Below are 22,230 nucleotides of genomic sequence, written 5' to 3'. Positions count from 1 at the left end.
TTCCGCGGCTCCGCCTCTTTCAGTAGGTCGTGCCAGTGAGGTATCTCACTGGTTTGACTTCCTCTTCCGTGCTTCACGTTGGGGTTTTCTGACGCGGATGCTATTTGTATGATCAGGTGGCTTCACTGCAGTCATCTTCTCAGAGACAGTATGAAGTCTCTTGGAGGTCTTTCTGACATTTCCTTTCCCTTCATAGGGTTTCGTCTGTGTCTGTTCAGGTAGTTTTGTCTTTTTTTCTTGGCTTTATTTTTGACGGGCATCTCATGTCGAATACTGTCAATTTGTATCGAGTGGTGTTGGCGGAACCTCGCCAGCTTGCATTCGGGATGGATGTCACTTATGCTCTGTTCTGCAAGCTGTCTTGTGCATTTTTTCACCTCCAGCCTGCTCATGCGCCACCTGAGATTTTTTTGTCTTTGGACCAGGTGCTCTCGTTTCTCTCCTCTCCTCTCTGTTGTGGCTCCTTCGGTCTGAGAGTGTTTTTATAAAACTTTGTTCTTGTTGGCTTTAGCCTCTGGGGGTTGGTTGGTGGAGGTTCATGCTCTTCTCTGGCACGGGTTTTTGCTTCTTTGGTCCTGGAGGTCGTTTTGTTCATTTGCAGCCAACTCCTCCTTTTCTGGCGAAGAAATGAGATGGCTGGTTTCCGGAGGGGCCCTTCGGTAGTTGATGCTTGGTTGGTTAGGCCGGGGTGCATCATATTTTGTGTCTGGTTGTGGCTTTATGTCACTACCTGCATGCCACTGGTTCAGCTACTGTGGACGTGCTCTGGCTGGATCCGGTTTTCCTGGTTACCTGTTCCAGGGCTCGTGTGTCTCAGGTTGTCTGCAGGGTTATCAAGTCTTGCCAGCCCTGTTGTCTACCCTCGCTCCTGTGATATGCGGAAATATGGTGCTCTTGCTGCTGTATTTGGAAATATGTTTTGGGTCAATATTCGGGCACAGGGGTTTTGGAAATCGAACAGGTCGCCAGATATCTTTTTGATGGGGAGGAGGTGGGGTGAACTTGCTTTTGCTAGTTTCACAAATTTTCAATCAATTGTTTACATTGTTGGGGGAATTATTTAGGCTGTTTTGAGGCTGCAGTCTGTTTTCTTTTCTGACTTAATGGGTTCCTTCTCATGGTCGTGGCAGACATGAATAAATTAACATAAAATTTTTCATATTGTCACTGGTCCCTATGCACCTTTAGGGGACCAGATTCTGCCTTGTGGTCCTCAGTAGGCCAAATAGAACTCTGCAGCTGATGGCACCTTGTAGTCTGGCACTGAATCAGTATAGCAACTTCAGGGAGACACCGGGGCTCAGCCAGAAAATGGCTTTTCATTACATTCAATGATTTTTTTTTTTTCAGGAGTTGAAAGGAAATACTTTTAAAATGGATAAACGCCAAAGTTCATCAAATGTAAATAATTCGTCAGCAGCAAAGAAGCTTAGGTGAGTGTAATAAATTTTTGTATCACATGATCTATTCCATGCATCATTTATTTGTTGAATTATATTTTATATACACGTGCTGTATCAGTTGCTTACACATAACTTGATATAAATTTGCATTGTAATATTATTGCAGAGTACTGCATACATTTGACCCTTTGGCCGTAATATTTTTTAATTGAATAAAATTCTCCATTCCCGTAACATTCGGCTTTTGTTAAACAGAAAGTAGTGTCTGACTCTCATCAGTATTCCAATACTCTTAAAAATGCCACTACTATTGTTGATTGCTAAACAACCATGAAGTTCATACAATGCCTTTTTTGTCCATGTTATCACATTTAGTTGTTCTCTAAAGAAAAATTGTGACAAGTTCCTAGATTGTGGGATTGTGTAAAATCGGGTAGGATGGCATTGGCACTGCAGTGAATACTAGCATTGGTATATGAGGCCAACGTGGATTTAGAGCAGGAAGATCATGCCTCTCGCAGCTACATGACCACTATGACAAAATCACTGAGGCATTAGAAGAAAAGACAGAATGTGGTATACTCAGACTTCGCAAAGGCATTTGATAAACATGACCATAGAGTGATAGTCCACAAAATGCGGTCAATAGGAATAACAGGTTATCGTGAGGTTATCTTGAAATGATTTCGGGGCTTAGCGTCCCCGCGGCTCAGTCCTCAACCAGGCCTCCTTTTTGTTAACCCCTCCCCCTAGGAAGCAGCCTGTAGCAGCTGTCTAACTCCCAGGTACCTATTTAATGTTAGCTAACAGGGGCAGCAGGGTGAAAGAAACTGCCCATTTGTTCCCGCCTCCAAATGGGATCGAATCCAGAACCTCAGGACTACGAATCCGAAGCGCTGTCCACTCAGCTCTCAGGTCCCTGGTGAGTAGGGGTAAAGTAGGACGGTGAATACAGGGAAAGGTACCAGCTGCTCTTAAATCTACAGATATAGCTCCTCTGCACAAGGGGGGTAGTAAAGCCTTGGCAAAAAATTATAGACCAGTTGCACTAACATCACACATAATAAAAGTTTTTGAAGAGTGATTAGGAATCAAATTTCTAGTTTTATGGAAAATAATGAACTACACAACCCAGGACAACATGGATTTAGAGCGGAATGATCCTGTCTGTCACACATATTCAACCACTATGACAAAATCCCTGAAGCTTTAGAAGAAAAGCAAAATGCATATGTTGTATACACAGACTTTGCAAAGGCATTCGACAAATCTGACCATGGAGTGATAGCACACAAAATGAGGTGAATGGGAATAACTGGTAAAGTAGGACGCTGGATACTCAATTTCCTGTCGAACAGAACACTAAGAGTAACAGTCAATCAAATATAATTGAGTCTAAGCGCAGTTAAAAGCTCTTTACCTCAAGTACAGTCCTTGCACCACTGCTTTTCCGTATTTTCATATCAGATATAGACAAAAATACAAGTCACAGCTTCGTGTCATCCTTTTGCAGATGACACAAAAATCAGCATGAAAATTACCTCTGCTGAAGACATTGAAAAGCTACAAGCAGATATTAACAAAGTTTTTGATTGGGCAGCAGAAAATAACATGATGTTTAATAGTAATAAATTCCAGGTACAATGGGGCCTCGACTTATGATGCTAATCCGTTCCCAGAGACGGATCGTAAGTCGAAGCGATTTTTCCCATAAGAAATAAAGGGAATTGAATTAATCCGTTCCCCACCCTCCAAAATATTAACATACAAATACATTTTATACTGAATACAATGTTTTTTTCTAATTACAATACAGTACCAAAGAGTGTCTTACCTTTATGGAGGGCTCTTGATGGCGTATGGAAGATGGTGATGAGGGGGAAGGAGGAGAGTTGTTCCTGTTTGAAAGGGGAGTCCCCTTCCATTATCACATCAGGCAGTGATGTTTTCTCTGGGGTACTCTCTCTCTCCTACGTTTTGCCTGAATACCACTAGGACCTGGTTGTGGTTCAGTGCTTGTTTGTCTCACTACAAATTTGTCAAGAGACATTTGTTTTTCCCTTCATTTTAACATTTGTCTGTAATGATGCATCACAGTGTCATTGAATAGGTTAAGGCAACGACCTACTGCAGCTTGATTTGGGCGAGTCGTTTGCAATTCTTCCCATGCTGCACACATTTTCTTAATTGTTGAGGAAGAGACATTCTGTACTCTTGTTTCTGCTCTATGGTCATCCTTACATGGGTTTTCATATGTTGAGCCTTACCACTGGCTTTCCTGGGACTCATGGCGTGTTATATAATAATTACTTTAATGTTCAAAATGCAAAAAATCACCACAAAAGCGGGATTTCTTATAGGCGGGTAGTTGTAGTAAACTGAGGCAGGTCGGCTGCGTGACTGGGAACCATGCGCTCGGTCGACCTGTACGTGTACCAACAAATATCAGAAGTTGACGACACCATCGGATGTCGAGTCGCATTTTTCGATGAAATTCACATCGTAACTCAAAATTATCTTAAGTAGGGGCAATCGTATGTCGAGGTGCCACTGTACGCAGGTACGACAAAAATGAGGATGTGAAACATAATACAGGGTACAAAACACAATCAAATCTGCCCATAGTAGGAAAACAGCATGTCAAGGCTTTGGGAATAATGATGTCCGACGACCTAACGTTTAGGGAGCATAACCAAGCAAATATTGTGTTAGCCAGAAAAAATGATAGGATGGATTACGAGAACTTTCAAATCCAGGGATCCCATTACAATGGTTGTACTGTACTTTTCAAATCACTTGTGCTGTCCCGTACTCACCTAATTGTGGTGAGTACTGCTCGGTACTCACTTTTTCCCTCAGAGCATGAGATTGCTGAAATAGGGGGAGGTTATCTTGAAATGATTTCGGGGCTTTTTAGTGTCCCCGCGGCCCGGTCCTCGACCAGGCCTCAACCCCCAGTAAGCAGCCCGTGACAGCTGACTAACACCCGGGTACCTATTTACTGCTAGGTAACAGGGGCATAGGGTGAAAGAAACTCTGCCCATTGTTTCTCGCCTGCGCCTGGGATCGAACCCAGGACCACAGGATCACAAGTCCAGCGTGCTGTCCGCTCGGCCAAACGGCTCCCTGGGGAATTCAGAGAACATATATGGCACTCATAGACGCGATAAAGCGCCTCAGTTATTGGGATCATCTCAAAGTTCTGCAAATGTACTCACTAGAAAGGAAACGAGAGAGATACCAAATAATATACAGGTGGAAGATACTGGAGGGTCAGGTCCCAAATCTGCACAGTAAAATAACAACGTACTGGAGAGAACAATATGGAAGAAAATGCAGAATAGAACAAGTGAAGAACAGTAGTACCATAGTCACAATCAGAGAACACTGTATAAACATCAGAGGTCCGCGGTTGTTCAGCGTCCTCCCAGCAACTATAAGAAATATTGCCGGAACAATCGTGGACATCTTCAAGAGAAAACTAGATTGTTTTCTAAAAAAAATGCTGGACCTACCAGGCTGTGGTGGGCATGTGGGTCTGCGAGCCGCTCCAAGCAACAGCTTGGTGGACCAAACTCTCACAAGTCAAACCTGGCCTCGGGCTGGGCTTGGGGAGTAGAAGAACTCCCAGAACCCCATCAAGCTGGTAATATTAAATTTTCTGTCAAACAGAACACAAAGAGTAACAGTTAATCAAATAAATTAAGAGTCCAAGCACAGTGAAAAGCTCAGTATCACAGGGCACAGTCCTTGCACCACTGCTTTTCCTTATTCTCATATCAGATATAGACAAAAATACAAGTCCCACCGTCATGTCATCCTTTGCAGATGACACAACAATCTGCATGAAAATTATGTCTGTTGAAGACATTAAAAGCTACAAGCAGATTTTAATAAAGTTTTCAACTGGGCAGCAGAAAATAACATGATGCTTAACGGTGATAAATTCCATGTACAGTACTTAGGTACAGTAAAAATGAGAACGTTAACCTCTCACACCTGTCGTTACATGTAACAGGTGGGAGAGGTGTGTAAACTGTCTGTACACGTAACAGGTGGGAGAGGTCTGTAAACAGTCGGTAAATGTGACAGGTGGGATAGGTGTGTAAACTGTCTGTACACGTGACAGTTGGGAGAGGTGTGTAAACTGTCTGTACACGTGACAGGTGGGAGAGGTCTGTAAACTGTCTGTACATGTAACATGTGGGAGAGGTCTGTAATCTGTCAGTACATGTGACAGGTGAGAGAGGTGTGTAAACTGTTAGTACATGTAACAGGTGGGAGAGGTCTGTAATCTGTCAGTACATGTGACAGGTGGGAGAGGTGTGTAAACTGTTGGTACACGTGACAGGTGGGAGAGGTCTGTAAACTGTCAGTACATGTAACAGGTGGGAGAGGTCTGTAATCTGTCAGTACATGTGACAGGTGGGAGAGGTCTGTAAACTGTTGGTGCACGTGACAGGTGGGAGAGGTCTGTAAACTGTCAGTACATGTGACAGGTGGGAGAGGTGTGTAAATTGCCAGTACACGTGACAGGTGGGAGAGGTCTGTAAACTCTTAGTACATGTAACAGGTGGGAGAGGTCTGTAAACTATCGGTATACGTAACAGGTGGGAGAGGTCTGTGAACAGTCGGTAAATGTAACAGGTAGGATAGGCGTGTAAACTGTCGGTACACGTGACAGGTGGGAGAGGTGTGTAAACTGTTGGTACACGTAATGGGTGGGAGAGGTGTGTAAACTGTTGGTACAAGTGAGCATTCTGGTACCATATTTATGGTTAAATTTGATCCAGTTTTTATCTATGAAACTTAGGTTTTGGTACTTTCCATGGTTGCAATAATTATATAGGTACAGTACCTGTTTACTAGACTGTTTACACCTGATGTCTGTGAGCCTAAACATCAGGTGTAAGAAACTTGACCAATTCTCTCAATTTGGCTGACAAACTAACTTGATCCTGTTAATTGCAAACCATCTTTGCTAACCACTGCACAAGAGCTATTATCAGTTTGTCCCTGCATTTCCTGTGGGGCCAATACTAGCATGTTGTCCAGTCCAATTGTGTATGATGCTAATGAAGGACTAATGGGTGTCTTACTTGTGGGAGTCGAGCACTATACAAGTATACTAGCTAAACACTTTATCCTCATTACCTTAACTTACTTGGAAGAGCAATCGAATGAATCTGCTCTGCTGCTTTTTTAATTCACTCATCCTTATATTTTAGCTATCCAGTATATATGCTTCCTGTGGAAAGTTAACAGAATTCAGGTCCCATAAGATTGGATCATATGTCAAGGTGACATTCTGCACTGACTGCAGTAGCTATTTAAAATGTGTTTTATATTTTCATGTGTCAAGTTTTTACATACATTTTACATACATTTTTGTATTTAAAACTTAATACTTTATGTTATTCTTGTTGCTTGTAAACTAAGAAAGATGTACAATCAAATGTTTAACCCCTTAACTGCCCAGCCTCCAAATATAACACCCCCCCCCCCCCAGTGCGCAGGAAATAAAATCTCTGGAACAAGTTCTTTTCTGTTTTTAGAGTGTCAAAAGCCCTTCCCTGAGTAAGGGTATAGTAACAGAAGGTCGAAATTGTAAGTACTTTAGCTGCTATAGGGTCTGTAAGTTCGTGCGTGACGTCATCATTCCCTGGTCCCCCGGGGCCGGTAGGGCACTCGGGGCAGGATGAGCTAGTTGCCGCGAATATATTTTTTGTTCATTTTCTGTGCACAGTTCCAAATACATTTTATATGCTTTTACGTGCCAATCCTATGTATAATGAACACGTACACTATATTATGGCAGTAGAACGTCCATACTGTCCGAAGACACTGTGTTACGTGCATGACACGTGTACACATATCCGGCACATATTTCCATTGTATTATGCTAATTTATGTATATATACAGTCTATTTACACACTATATACATTGACCATGAACACACTCAGAACTCCGCGAGTGTCAGCTGCCACACCCTCACTCCTCCAACATACAGTCTCCCCCTCACTCCTCCAATATCTTACTCGCCAACATTGCTCCTCTCACCATACTGTTATTGTTTGTATTACACTATTTACACATGTTATGTATACCTATCTACATGTTTTATTCAACAAAACTATGCAAGTAAGCCGGTATTGTCCGAACTTTACAGTGGTACACTGCATGAGAAATCACACAGCAGCCAGCAGACGACGCTTCGGTTACGTCACCTCCCTCACCAAAATAGCTCCTCCCAACATACTCCTGTTGCTGATACTACACTATATACATACATTGTATATACCCATGTACAAATGTGTTCACCATAGCGAACCACTAAGCTAGTATGATGAGCAAAACAAGAGTGGCTGTCACACAGTGAGGCTACCTTGATTCTCTCCCTCGCCACAATTCCTCCTCCCACAATACTACGCACATATGTACATGGGTATATACGCACATTGTATATACCCATGTACATATGTGTTCACCGTAGCAAACCACTAAGCTAGTATGATGAGCAAAACAAGAGTGGCTGCCACACAGTGAGGCTACCTCGATTCTTTCCCTCGCTCCCTCACCACAATTACTCCTCCCACAATACTATGCACAGTGTTTATTATCACCACAATCCTGCTGTTATCACAATACTGGTCACTAAATCCTGTAAATACATAATTGACCACAAGTTTATTTTGTAAAGGAACCTAAGAAGTCGTTTGAAGATTCCTAGATGGACGAAATAATGCTGTGGTGCTGTGGCTAGCGCTGTGAACATTGTGAACAGCATTGAATCACTAATATTTGAACATTGTACGCAGTCATTATCACACTCAGGCTCTTCTGTAATACTATCATGGCTAAATAAAACAAGTTATATACAGTATATATTTTGACATTGTTAGGCGATGCTGTGGTCACAAGCTGAACAGCAGTGCTATGAGCACATGATGCGTGCGCCGGCCTTGGTTGCTCACTCACTACTGAGGCTCTCACACCCGAGAATGTGGACCACGATTTTTTTTTAAAGATGGCGTCTGTTTACAAGAGCCCTCAGACAGCTGCTGTGAACCCCATGTAACCGCAGGAGTTTTGAATGGAACGTGAAAAATACAAATACCCGGAGGCGCACCCCAGATGTGGGCCTGCAGGCGCGTTGCACAGTTAAAGGATTAATTTTTGTACTAATATAATTTGTTCACCAAACTTTTAACTTTCAGGAGTGATGAGGAAGATGATATGGATTTGGAAGATGGTTTACTGGATGATGTGGATTTTAATGAGGAAGTGACTGAACAGCAAAGTGAAGATATGCAGGTTAGTATTTTCATATAGTGTTAATTCTTAAAAAAAATATGTACTGATTTTTAGCTCTATAGCATGTTCCTCACTCATTAGTAGCAACTAGATGTTTAGAGCCTTGCATAGTTTGGCAGTGTTATGATTACAATCGATTTTTAATAGAGAAATGCAAATTCAGCAACAAAATTATTTGCTTTTCTAATGCCAAAATGAGGTTGGCTTTACATGTATTGTGCAACCTCTTGAATTCAGACCTCATTAAAATGTAACCAAACAATGTACAGATTTTGTTACAGATTGCTTCTGAAATCAAAAAGATCCTAATTCTTGTAGGTGATTGCCTTGAAATTAGGTTATCTTGAGGTTATCTTGAGATAATTTCGGGGCTTTAGTGTCCCCGCGGCCCGGTCTTCGACCAGGCCTCCACCCCCAGGAAGCAGCCTGTGACAGCTGACTAACACCCAGGTACCTATTTTACTGCTAGGTAACAGGGGCATAGGGTGAAAGAAACTCTGCCCATTGTTTCTCGCCGGCGCCCGGGATCGAACCCGGGACCACAGGATCACAAGTCCAGCGTGCTGTCCGCTCGGCCGACCGGCTCCCTAAATTTAAATCTCCCTAATTTAGTGTTGACTTCATAAAGTAATTTTCAGTTGATAGTATTTTTCAATATTTTTAATACAGTGGCACCTCGACTTACGATAATTTCAAATAACGATATAAATTTGATAGGAAAATGTGACACGATTTACGATAGTGTCGTCGACTAACAATATTTGCTGGTTCATGTTCAGGTAGACCGAAAGCATGGTTCCCGGTCGCGAGGGCCGACCTGCCTCAGTTTACTAGAGCCACCCACTTAGTGGCGATCACGCTTATAAGAAATTCTATTTTTTGGTGATTTTTTGCTTTTGAACATAAAACTGATTATTAAATATCGTGCCATGTTGACCAGACCACACACTAGAAGGTGAAGGGACGACGACGTTTCGGTCCGTCCTGGACCATTCTCAAGTCAAGGTTATCCACTATACTTGCTAAGAAAAAGGACATTATAAGTGCTAAAGTGGCAAAAGGCATATCAATAATCATGAAACATAGAACACACACACTTGAGGATGTTGAACAGTTATTATTAATTTGGATACACAGCAAGGAGTTAGCGGGTGGTAAGAGTTTCAGAGGGCATCATTTGTGAAAAATTGCATGAAGTCCTTTTAAAGAAAACCCCTGGAACAAGTGATGCAGATGCGAAAGAGTTTAAGACATGCAGGGGATGGTTTGAAAATTTAGAAAAAGAAGTGGCATTCATAGTGTTCTGAGTGTTGTGTGTTGCGAGCTGGTGGAAGAACACAGTGAAGAACTGACCACCGAAGAACTTAACAATGAGCAGCAACAAGAGACAGCTGAGGAAATTTCTTCAGGGGAGGAGGAGGAGACAGTACAGAATGTCCCTTCCTTATTAACCCTTGTATGGCGCCTGGCTATTTAGCATGTGTCACCCACAGGCGCATACCAAAAAAAAAAAAAAAAAAAAAAAAAATTCTTCTAAACCTGTTAATTTGTGTTCATTGATCATGGGAAAAATAATAATAAAATCATAAGTGGCATATATTGCATGCTATAGGGCGGGGAAGTCTGGCAAAAAACAGGCGCTGACTCAGCGTGCGTCCCAGACGGTCTGTTGCTCTTCAGCTGTCAGGCCGGAGTTGCCACAAAGAGATAATTACCTAATTATTTCAATGTCTCTGATTGATTTTTCGTAATTTTTTTGCTGTAATATTATTCAATAGTGTGTAGTGTGATATATTTATATAATAAAATGAGTGAATCATCGCTGTACTAAAAAATATGGTGTGCATATTGATTCAATAATGTTCATCAAACAGTGAACAAATACTTTGTCGTTTATTACATTATATATACAGGTTATATATAAGTATCTGCATGTTTTGTTTACCATAACGAACCATTAAGTTGCTATTATGAGTCAAAAAGTAACGAGGAGTGACCGCCACACACCAGCCAGCCACTCTCTGCCACTCACTCCCTCAACACCTCACTCGCCCACATTCTCCTCCCACAATACTGTTTTTGCTTTTATTCACTATATACAGACGTTATATATAAGTATCTACATTTGTGTTCACCATAACGAACTACTAAGTTGGTATGCTGAGTGGCAGTGGCAGCCCGCCAGCCACTCCCTCCCTCACCTCACCTGACTTGCCACCAGTTTCCTCCCACCATACTGTTTTTACTTTTATATACAGACGTTATATATAAGTAGTTACATGTTTTGTTCACCATAACTGTACATCTAAGCTTGTATGGTGAGTAAAGGCACAAAAACATAGCTACTCACACAGTCAGCTGGTGGCGGCCGCCCTCAAGGCCAGACGCACTAATATTTCTCCTCCAACAATTCTGTTTGTAGTGTTATTACGCTATATACACACATTATATATAAGTATCTACCTGTTTTATTCACTATACTTGTACAAGTAGACTGGTATGGTGCCCAAAGACCATAGTGATCACCAGTAAACAACATGGTAAGTCGTGCAGACGACGCACCTCCCTCACCAAAATGGCGGCTCCCAACCTACTCCTCTTGCTGTTATTACACTATACACACGTTATATATAAGTATCTACATTTGTGTTCATAGCGAACCACTAAGCTGGTATGGTGAGTGCAGTCAATAAAAGGTGGCCACACACAGTCAGAAGACAACGCCACCACCCTCCCTCCCACAGCATTACTCCTCCCTCCATGGAGCACAGCACTAAATATCACCACAATTCTGCTATTAGCAGAACCCTGGTAAGTTTTATCACAGTCAGGGGTCTTCTGTAATATCATCATTGCTAAATAATAGCAAAAACATGTATATTATGGCATTTTTAGGCGATGCTGTGGTCACAAGCTGAACAGCAGTGCTGTGAGCTCATGCTGCATGCGTCAGGCTTGGTAGCTCACTTGATACTGAGGCCCCTCACACCCTGGAATTTGGCCCACGACTTTTTTTTAAAATGGCGTCTGTTTACAAGAGCCCTGATGAAGGTGTGGTGAACCCCGTGTATCCGCGGGCCATTTAAATCTTGCGCGGTACTCCAAAACATCGTATGATGCCGAGCGCAAGTTACTGCAAGTCACTCAACGCATCATATGATGTGTTGCGCAACTAATGGGTTAATTAAGAAAATGTGTGCAGCATGGGAAGAATTGCAAACTTTTGCTGAAACGACTCGCCCAAATCATGGTGCAGTAGGCTGTTGCCTTAACCTTTTTAATGACACTGTGATGCCTCACTACAGACAAAAATTAAAACGTATGGAAAATCAAAAAACTATGGAACAGTTTTTAGTGAGATAAGCAGTGAACCATAACCAGGTCCTTCTTGATGTGGCTGCCCAGTACTTCCAACTTTGGATACAGCCAGACCATGTAATCATCTCTGTGTTAACTTATGTTAACTTACTCTAAATGTTGTTAACTTACATTACTTGAGAATTATTATACATTTTTCTTTTGATATTTGATTTTTTTTGAGTAGCAAAGATGTTCTGGTGGCAAAAATTGAGAGGATCTTATGTAAAGTTTTCAGTAAGTTTTATAAAGTTGTTTATAAGTACACTGTCCTTTACTATTGTTAATCACAATATTGATGATCGATAAGGTAACGAAAAAGTTTTTAATCATACTGTATTTTTATTAATATACTACAACAAAATCATGCTTTTGCTGGGTCACAAGACAACGTGAATTGAATGTCCCAGAAAACAGTAAGACACTAAGGCTATCAAGAGATAAATAAAATGCTGTTCTGCATTACACTTTCATGTCCTTAATTTGTAACAAATAATAAGGATCCCAGTACAGTAGTACTGTACAGTCGGGTTTGTTCTCGACTCACAATTGAGAATTTTGGGTTTGAATACCGGGCGGGACAGATATGGTGTGGCACACTTTCTATTACCAAATGTTCATTTTCACCTAGCAGTAAGTAGGTGTCCGGGAGTTAGTTAGCTTGTTGTAGGGGTAGCATTCTGGGGAGGGTCAGTAATTAGACCTTGTGAGGGGGGGGGGGTATCTTGATATAAGCCTAACAAAATTAAAATATATATATATATATATATATATATATATATATATATATATATATATATATATATATATATATATATATATATATATATATATATATATATATAAATACATATATATATATATATATATTATATATATATATATATATATATATATATATGTCGTACATAGTAGCCAGAATGCACTTCTCAGCCTACTATGCAAGGCCCGATTTGCCTAATAAGCCAAGTTTTCCTGAATTATTATATTTTCTCTAATTTTTTTCTTATGAAATGATAAAGCTACCCATTTCATTATGTATGAGGTCAATTTTTTTTTATTAGAGTTAAAATTAACGTAGATATATGACCAAACCTAACCATCCCTACCTAACCTAACCTAACCTATCTATAGGTTAGGTTAGGTTAGGTAGCCGAAAAAGTTGGGTTAGGTTAGGTTAGGTAGGTTAGGTAGTCGAAAAAACATTAATTCATGAAAACTTGGCTTATTAGGCAAATCAGGCCATGCATAGTAGGCTGAGAAGTGCGTTCTGGCTACTAGGTACGACATATATATATATATATGTCGTACCTAGTAGCCAGAACTCACTTCTCAGCCTACTATGCAAGGCCCGATTTGCCTAATAAGCCAAGTTTTCATGAATTAATGTTTTTTCGTCTACCTAACCTACCTAACCTAACCTAACCAAGCTTTTTTTGGCTACCTAACCTAACCTTACCTATAAAGATAGGTTAGGTTAGGTTAGGTAGGGTTGGTTAGGTTCGGTCTTATATCTACGTTAATTTTAACTCCAATAAAGAAATTTTTACCTCATACATAGTGAAAAGGGCAGCTTTATCATTTCATAAGAAAAAAATTATAGAAAATATAATCATTCAGGAAAACTTGGCTTATTAGGCAAATCGGGCCTTGCATAGTAGGCTGAGAAGTGAGTTCTGGCTACTAGGTACGACATATATATATACAGGCATACCTCAGAATAAGAGTTTAATCCGCTCCTGGAGACGCCTCGCCTTCCGAAAACTCGCATTCCGAAGTTAATTTCCCCATAAGAAATAAAGGGAAATGAATTAATCCGTTCCTGACTACCCCAAAAACCCCACATCAAACTAAATTTTTATACCTAATTTACCTAATTCATCTAAATAAACCTACAAAACTATGTTCCAGTTATTACTTACCTTACTGTCGAGTGCTGTAGGCGTATGGAAGATGGTGAGGAGGGGGGAGGAGGAGAGGAGTTACTGTTTGGAAGGGGAGTCCCCTTCCATAATCACATCAGGCAGTGAGGACCTTTCTGGTGTGCTCTCCCTGGGACGTTTAACCTGAGTGCCACTAGGTCCTGGTTGAGGCTCACTGCTCGATTTCCTCACCACAAATTTGTCCATGGAAGCTTGCTTTTCCCTTCTTCGCAAGCTCTCTCTGTAGTAAGGCATCACATTGTCATTGAAAAGATTAAGACAACGGCCTACTACAGCTTTGTCTGGGTGAGTATGTTCAATAGTTGTTTGAATCTCTTCCCACATCTGACACACCTTCTTAATTACTGCAGAAGGGACACTCGCTGGTGCTGTTGGTGCTGCTGCCACCTCCTCCTCCACTGCAGAATCATTCGCTGCTGTGTTGGCTTGCTGTTCCTGTTGAAGGGCTAGGAGTTCTTCGGTGGTCAGTTCTTCGTTGTGTTCTTCCACCAACTCCTCCACATCATCACCATCCAATTCCAAGCCCATTTGCTGGCCTAGACTAACAATTTCCTCAACAATAGGCGCATCATTTATAGGCTCAAACCCCTCAAAGTCTAGTTCTCTCACACCTTCAGGCCACAATTTTCTCCAGCCAGAGATCAGGGTTCTTTGAGTCACTTCTTGCCAGGCTTTGTCAACGAGTTTTAAAGCACTACAAATGTTAAAATGCTCTCTCCAGAACTCTTTGAGGGTGAGGTTTGTGGCTTCAGTCACTTCAAAACATTTCCGGAAAAGTGCCCTTTCATACAGTTTCTTAAAATTCGCTATGATTTTCTGGTCCATAGGCTGAATTAGAGGAGTGGTGTTAGGAGGAAGGAATTTAACTGTGAGGAATTTATTGTATTGAGGCATCAAATCATCTTCCAAGCCTGGAGGATGAGCAGGAGCATTGTCAAGGAGAAGCACGGCTTTGAGTGGCAATTGTTTCTCCTGCAGATATTTTTCTATGGCAGGGCACAGCACTTCATTCACCCACTCCGAAAAAATAAGCCTAGTGACCCATGCTTTTTTATTAGACTTCCACATCACAGACAAATGGGTTTTCTGCACATTATACTGTTTGAAAACCCTTGGATTTTCAGAATGATACACTAGCAAGGGTTTAATTTTCAAATCGCCACTCGCATTTGAACACAGCACAAGCGTAAACCTATCTTTCATAGGCTTGTGTCCAGGCAAGGATTTTTCCTCCTTGGTAATGTATGTCCTCTTAGGCATTCTTTTCCAAAACAGTCCTGTTTCGTCACAATTAAACACTTGTTGCGGTAGGTATCCCCCAGTCTCTGCAAACTCTTTAAATTCGTCAATAAATCGTCCAGCGGCTGGTTTGTCTGAGCTGGCTGCCTCCCCATGCCTTGTAACACTATGGATACCACTTCTCTTTCTAAATTTTTCAAACCAGCCCCTGCTTGCCTTAAACTCTTTCTTATCTGCATCACTCGTTGCAGGGGTCTTCTTTAGAAGGTCTTCGTGCAACACCCTGGCTTTCTCACAAATAATGGCCTCCGAAACACTATCACCCCTCAACTCCTTGTCGTGTATCCAAATTAATAACAACTTTTCCACTTCTTCAAGTATTTGTGGTCTTTGTGTCGTTAATGTTCTTACTCCTTTTGCCACATTAGCACTCATAATCTTATTTTTCTTCTTAAGTATAGTGCATATTGTTGATGTGGCTTTGTTGTACTGCCTACAAAGATCAACAACACGTGTACCGTTCTCATGCTTCCGAATGATCTCTTGTTTCTCCTCTATTGTCATCCTCACATGAGCTTTCTGGCCTTTATCCTTACCACTGGCTTTCTTGGGACTCATGGTGAGATATATAATAACAAATTGTATAGACAAATCACCAAAAATCCAACAAAACACTGAAAATCCACGACAAGAATTGATGTGGGGGTAGTCACTGAGCGCGAGACAATGGTGAACTGAGGGGCAGAGGGGCGACGATCGCCGAACGACCACGCGCTAGGTCGGCTGTACGCGTATCAACAAACTCGCGTTCAAACTCGCCTCCCGAAGTAACCATCGCCTTCCGAGACAAATTTTTGGAGTAAATACACCTCGCCTTCCGAAAACCTCGCATACAGGGACAATCGCATTCCGAGGTACCACTGTATATATATATATATATATATATATATATATATATATATATATATATATATATATATATATATATATATATATATATATAATGTCGTACCTAGTAGCCAGAACGCACTTCTCAGCCAACTATGCAAGGCCCGATTTGCCTAATAAGCTAAGTTTTCATGAATTAATGTTTTTTCGACTACCTAACCTACCTAACCTAACCTAACCTAACTTTTTCGCCTACCTAACCTAACCTAACCTATAAAGATAGGTTAGGTAGGGTTGGTTAGGTTCGGTCATATATCTACATTAATTTTAACTCCAATAAAAAAAAATTGACCTCATACATAACGAAATGGGTAGCTTTATCATTTCATAAGAAAAAAAAATTGAAAAAATACATTAATTCAGGAAAACTTGGCTTATTAGGCAAACCGGGCCTTGCATAGTAGGCTGAGAAGTGTGTTCTGGCTACTAGGTACGACATATATATATATATATATATATATATATATATATATATATATATTGTGACGGTAACGCGTTGGTGTTCGGCTGTTTAAGGCTAGGGGTATGGCCTCGTCACATAGTTATAAAAAAAAATAGAAAAAACTGGAACTTCGTCTGTGGTAAGGTAAGGAGAAGACACACAAAACACAAGTAAACTTTAACAATGAAATTTTAATTACGTTAAATAAATCAAAACATGAAAATATGGACAAACAAATATGTATAATAAAATCAATGAATCAAAATAATAAGAATACTTAAATGACACAATGAAAAGTTACGTTAAGGCAAAATAACAAGAAGTGCAACACAAAAGGTAAGTGGGAGGTGCTGGAATATTGGCTTAAAGCCACCACCTCTCTCAGTACACGCTAACGTCTAGCTGGGAGGAGTGCTGGCTACGAAAGCACGGAACATTCTGAGGACTGATGTTGGGGTGACCCCAGACATCAGGTAGTATTGGGGGCGAGTGCAGGTGCAGCCAGACCGGCGACCAATCAGCGGAGCCGTAGCGATCAACGGGTAGTTTGGTGGTTGGAGTTCGAACAGGTGGCTGGTTGCATACGTTTCTGCTCACCCTGGCAAGCCTTGCTGGTGCTGGTGTTGTTGGACATTTCTTCCATAGTCTTTTTATATAATTGTGAAGACGTAATTTTGGAGGGAAGAGCAGGCTCAATCTCTTGAAGGAGATTATCGTCACAACTCTCCCCCGAAGCCTGCGGTTCTGGAAGAAGTACGTCGTTATGTGGTGGAGTAATGGATGGAGTCGCTTCTACTTCATAAACTCTGGAGAGATCATGGGCTAAGATGTTGTCAGACTCTTGGTATAGCGTGTCTCCAGGTTGAATTTCTGCAGGTAGCAAGCCCATAGTAGAAGACGTTGAGATGAGAAGTGGGCGTGCTGCAGGAGGTGTAGGGTGGTGTGGTCCGTATTGATGGTGGACCGAGCACTTTTCAGGTGTGGAGTGAAGTGCTGAAGCTTCAGGATGAGGAAGAGTAGCTCCTTGCCAATTGTTCCGTAGATCCTTGTAGCAATAGTCGCTGACAAGTGTATTCTTCTCGCCTCGTTGCTGCATCACGACACCACCCACGTCGGTACCATTGGCGTCGACATGGAGGATGAAGGGCTTATCTGACGAGGTGAGAGTGGAATTAGAAGAGGGCATAGGAGCACGAGTATTATCCTGAAAGCATTTGGGAAGATCATTAAGGATTTTGGAATTAGAAGGCGCCGACTCCTTGTCAGTGCTTTCGGGAGGAGAAGCTGGGAAGGTCTCACTGTGGATGTAGGGTTCTGTGAATGTGGAATAATTAGTCAAGACAGTGGGAGGAGTACCATTATATTGCTTCAGGAGGTTGACGTGGCACAGCTGGGTCTTCCGCCGCCTATCTGGAGTCTCTATGACGTATGCGTTGTTGTTTCTGCACTCTTTGACGCAGTAGGGTCCTGAAAATTTGTTTTGTAAAGGTGAACCTGGGATAGGGAAATAAGCAAGGACGAAGTCTCCCGGCTTGAATTTTCTTACTTTGTTGGTCTGGTCGTAATGAGTCTTCATTCTCACCTGGGCTTTCAATAGATTATCATGGGCAAAGCGGTGGACTCTCTCTAGAATGTGCTGAAGGTTTTGAAGAAACTGGGGCACATTCTGATGCTCACTGAAGGTGGCATCTCTGAGAGAGTCTTTGAAAGCCTTAAGGGGAGTACGGCACTTACGGCCGTAGAGCATCTCATAAGGAGATACTCCTAGGGACTCATTGGGGAGACTTCTGAAAATACACATTATTAGGTCAATCTGCTTATCCCAATCCTTTGAGGTTTCACTACAAAACTTTTTCAAGAGTGCTTTGATGGTCTGATGACTACGTTCAAGAGAACCCTGTGAAGCAGGATGATAGGGGCTGGACAATACCTGTTTGATGTTGAACTCCTCCAGTGTCCTTTTGAAGAGATCACTGGTGAAGTTGGTGCCACAGTCACTTTGAATCTCCCTGGGAAATCCGTATTGAGTGAAGATCTTCAGTAGATGTTTGATAACCGTAGCAGCCGTGATGTTCTTCACTGGAACTGCTATGGGAAATCTGGTGGTAGGACACAGGATGGTTAGGATGTAGGCGTTACCTGAACTGGTCCGAGGTAAAGGACCAACACAGTCTATTATGAGTCTGTGGAAAGGTTCCGCAGGCACCTGTATGGGAATCAGTGGTGCTCTGGGAATGGAGACGTTCGGTTTGCCTGCCATCTGACATGTATGACACTGTTTTACGTACTGTTTGACGTTGTTTACCATACCTGGCCAGTAGTAGTCTTGACGAATCCCATGGTAAGTCTTGTTGAAGCCGTAGTGGGAGAATGCTCCGTGGGCCAGGTGTAGAATAGTGGGCCGCAGGCTGGTGGGAATCACAAGTTGTTCGGTGTTGGCCCAATCGTCCTCCTCCTTCAGTTTACTGGGTCTATATCGGCGGTAGAGCAAGTCGTTCTCTAGGAAGAACCCAGGAATACTGTCGGGTTGAGTCTCAGCCTGGAAAAACAATGGTGTTAAAGTAAGATCTTCCCTCTGCAACTTACGGAACTCCAACTTGGTCAGATGCGGGGGTAGTTTCTGAGGGTCTTGAGGGACAGCGGTAGCAGTAGAGTCAGCTGGCTGTGGACGTGCTGCTTGTGCACGGGTGGTCACGAGAACCGGAGGAGAAACTTCACTCTCTTGAACCTCTGCTGGAACATACTCAAGAATAGGGTTACTTGGCACAGAGTTACACACCTGGGGTTTGTCCATGACGATCAGGTTGGTTGGTTGCAGGTCTTCTGCCAAGTCGTTGCCTAGGAGAAGTTGCACTCCAGGCATGGGAAAAGGCTTTTCCCTGACGGCGACTTGGACTTCCCCGTTCACGTAGGGACAATCCAGGTGGACTCTGGCGAGAGGGTATGGAGTAGTAGCAGTGAGGTCAGTGATGAAGACCGTTTCCCCGGTGTAGACTATGTTGGGCACAGCCGACTTCAAGATGATCGATTGTAGAGCCGCTGTGTCCCTCAAGATCTTCAATTTGAAACGTCCCTCCGGATTTGAACCGTTGGCAGAGACAGTTCCAGTATACAGGTGGTTACTGAAAAGAGAAAGATCATTAACATCAACACCAACATTCATCACAGGCTTACCGGACTTAGGAGGAGTTGGTTTGGGTCGTTGTTGGTCAGTGGTTCCCTTGTATTGAGACTTACCACACTTGTCTATGGTATGTCCATAGAGTCTACAATACTTGCAGTACAGTTGTGAACCAGCTTGATCGGGGCTCACCTTCTCGTAACTGTACCACGACTTCTTACTGGAGGATGGTTCAGGTGTCAGCCGGTGGATGAGGCTGTAAGTGTCAGCCGACTTAGCACACTTCAGGTAGTCGGTTTCTTCTTTATCTGCTAAGTAGAGGCGGACAGGAGGCGGCACACGTCTCAAGAATTCTTCAACAAGCATCAGGTTTACGAGTTCTGTAAAAGTAGAGACATGTGCTGCTTCCAGCCATTTCATGAAATACCTCCGTTTCGTGTTAGCAAACTCGAGGAAGGTAGTGGTACTTGCCTTCAGGTGGTCACGGAATTTCCTTCTATAACTTTCGGTGGAAAGTAGGTAGGCGTCTAACACTGCTTGTTTCAGAGTGTAGTAGTCATTCTCAGACGCCAAAGTACTGAGTGTGACTGCAGCTCTACCTGTAAGATGGACTCTGAGAAGTGTGGCCCATTGGTTGACAGGCCAACTGAGTTGATTAGCAAGGGTTTCAAAGGTGGTGAAAAAAACATCAACTTCTGCTTCTACAAAGGATGGCATTAACTTACTTGCATGTGATATATTAAAACTGACGGGAAGATTGGCAGTAGCTTGCTGGCGTTGGGTGAAGTGTGAAGTTTCCAAGGAGATTTCGCGTTGACGACACTCTAGAGCCAGAGTCGCTTGTTGCTTGTCATGTTCGCGTTGTATTTCCAACTCGCGTTGTTTGGTTTCAAGCTGTACTCTTTCACGTTCACGGAGTAATGCGACCTCGCGTTCGTGTTCTTCTCTCCTCAAGGCAGCTTCGCGTTCTTGTTCGTCTCTCCTCAAGGCAGCTTCACGTTCTTGTTCGTCTCTCCTCAAAGCAGCTTCGCGTTCGTGCTCTTCCCTTCGTATGGCAGCTGCTTCTCTTTGCTGCTCACGTTCAATCTTGGCCAGCTCTAGTTTAAGTTTCATCGTAGCCAAGTCAGTTTTCTCTGCAATATAGTAAGTTTCATGAGTTTCAGAGTCTATCTTACCTTGCTCTAAATAGTAATCCAGCAACAGGTTGTGTAGGTCATTTTTGTTGGCTTGGTAGGGAACTTCTAGTTGATACTCATGTGCAAGAGTTTGTAGTTCAGTCCTCTTGGCACGACTTAAAGTCCCTATTTCACCTGCTGGATTTGCACGGAAAGTTTGGAGACGAAACATGGTGAAATTAGCAAATAAAGGTACACGAATGTTCAATAATGAAATGTCAGAAACAGGACAACGTGGCAACTGGTACCTATCCTGTGTGATCTTTAACAATTAACGTTAAGTGAAAGATATTAAATGATTAAATTAAATCAAGGGCGCAGGAAATCTTGTACCCGGTACTCATGTAAGAGAATAAGGGCAAGAAAATCCTACTAACAAATGAAACAAAGTTTCGAAAACAAATGAAACAGTTAAATGCTTCAAAAGTAAAATTGGTAGTCCAAGGATGTAGGCATACCTTGCCAAGTCTCTATAGGACATAAAGCAAGTTTTTCCCACTGAATTTAATATGATACTTACAGAATTAGCGAACTTTTGTGCTCTGAAAAAATAAGCTAATTCCCTACCGTTGTATGTATCATCATCTCTGACTGACGTGTAGGGGTGCGAGGTGTCAACTGGTGACGAGAACTGCTGCTGAGGTCCCAATTCAGCAACTAAAGTTCGAGCTAGAGGAACTATGGCCCTCTTTGTCCTCCTACAGTCAGATTGCAGAAGATTGGGTACTCTTGACCCGGGGCAGACCACAGTACCAGGGTACCAATATGATGATCTGTCAGAATGAGAAATATTCAAGGGACATAGATGGTAAATACGAGTAATAACATGGAGGGAGAGATGACCAATTAAGAGTATGACTGCGGCCTACAGTCACCACGTAATCCAAAGTTGTCTCACCTTCACTATATGTTACTCTCGTAATGCACAATACACCGCACCTTATAAAAAATGAAATTGAATGAAAAATAGTAAAGCTACGTTAACAGAGTTAAATACGCTTACCATAAATTACCACTTGGCACCAGTACCTGAGTGAGGATCCCGGACAGGCCCCCATATAACTTGTGACGGTAACGCGTTGGTGTTCGGCTGTTTAAGGCTAGGGGTATGGCCTCGTCACATAGTTATAAAAAAAAATAGAAAAAACTGGAACTTCGTCTGTGGTAAGGTAAGGAGAAGACACACAAAACACAAGTAAACTTTAACAATGAAATTTTAATTACGTTAAATAAATCAAAACATGAAAATATGGACAAACAAATATGTATAATAAAATCAATGAATCA

The 22,230-nt window shown here is 42.1% G+C and overlaps 1 protein-coding gene across 5 annotated transcripts in view; it reads left to right on the top strand.

Annotated features, from left to right (window-relative positions):
- Positions 1-22,230, top strand: part of PolD1 (DNA polymerase delta) — a 163,097-nt gene that overhangs the window by 10,291 nt on the left and 130,576 nt on the right. For all 5 annotated transcript variants that reach the window (XM_045763369.2, XM_045763378.2, XM_045763359.2 and 2 more), the window contains exons 2-3: positions 1,351-1,433; positions 8,622-8,718. In XM_045763369.2, the coding sequence (XP_045619325.2) occupies positions 1,375-1,433; positions 8,622-8,718 (156 nt within the window). In that variant the 5' untranslated portion in view covers positions 1,351-1,374. The remainder of the gene's footprint in view (positions 1-1,350; positions 1,434-8,621; positions 8,719-22,230) is intronic.

This window comes from Procambarus clarkii, chromosome 14 (assembly GCF_040958095.1).
Source record: "Procambarus clarkii isolate CNS0578487 chromosome 14, FALCON_Pclarkii_2.0, whole genome shotgun sequence".
Taxonomy (NCBI): Eukaryota; Metazoa; Arthropoda; class Malacostraca; order Decapoda; family Cambaridae; genus Procambarus; species Procambarus clarkii.
The sequence above is the reverse complement of the archived record's forward strand: the minus strand, read 5'-3'. Positions and strand labels throughout refer to the sequence as shown.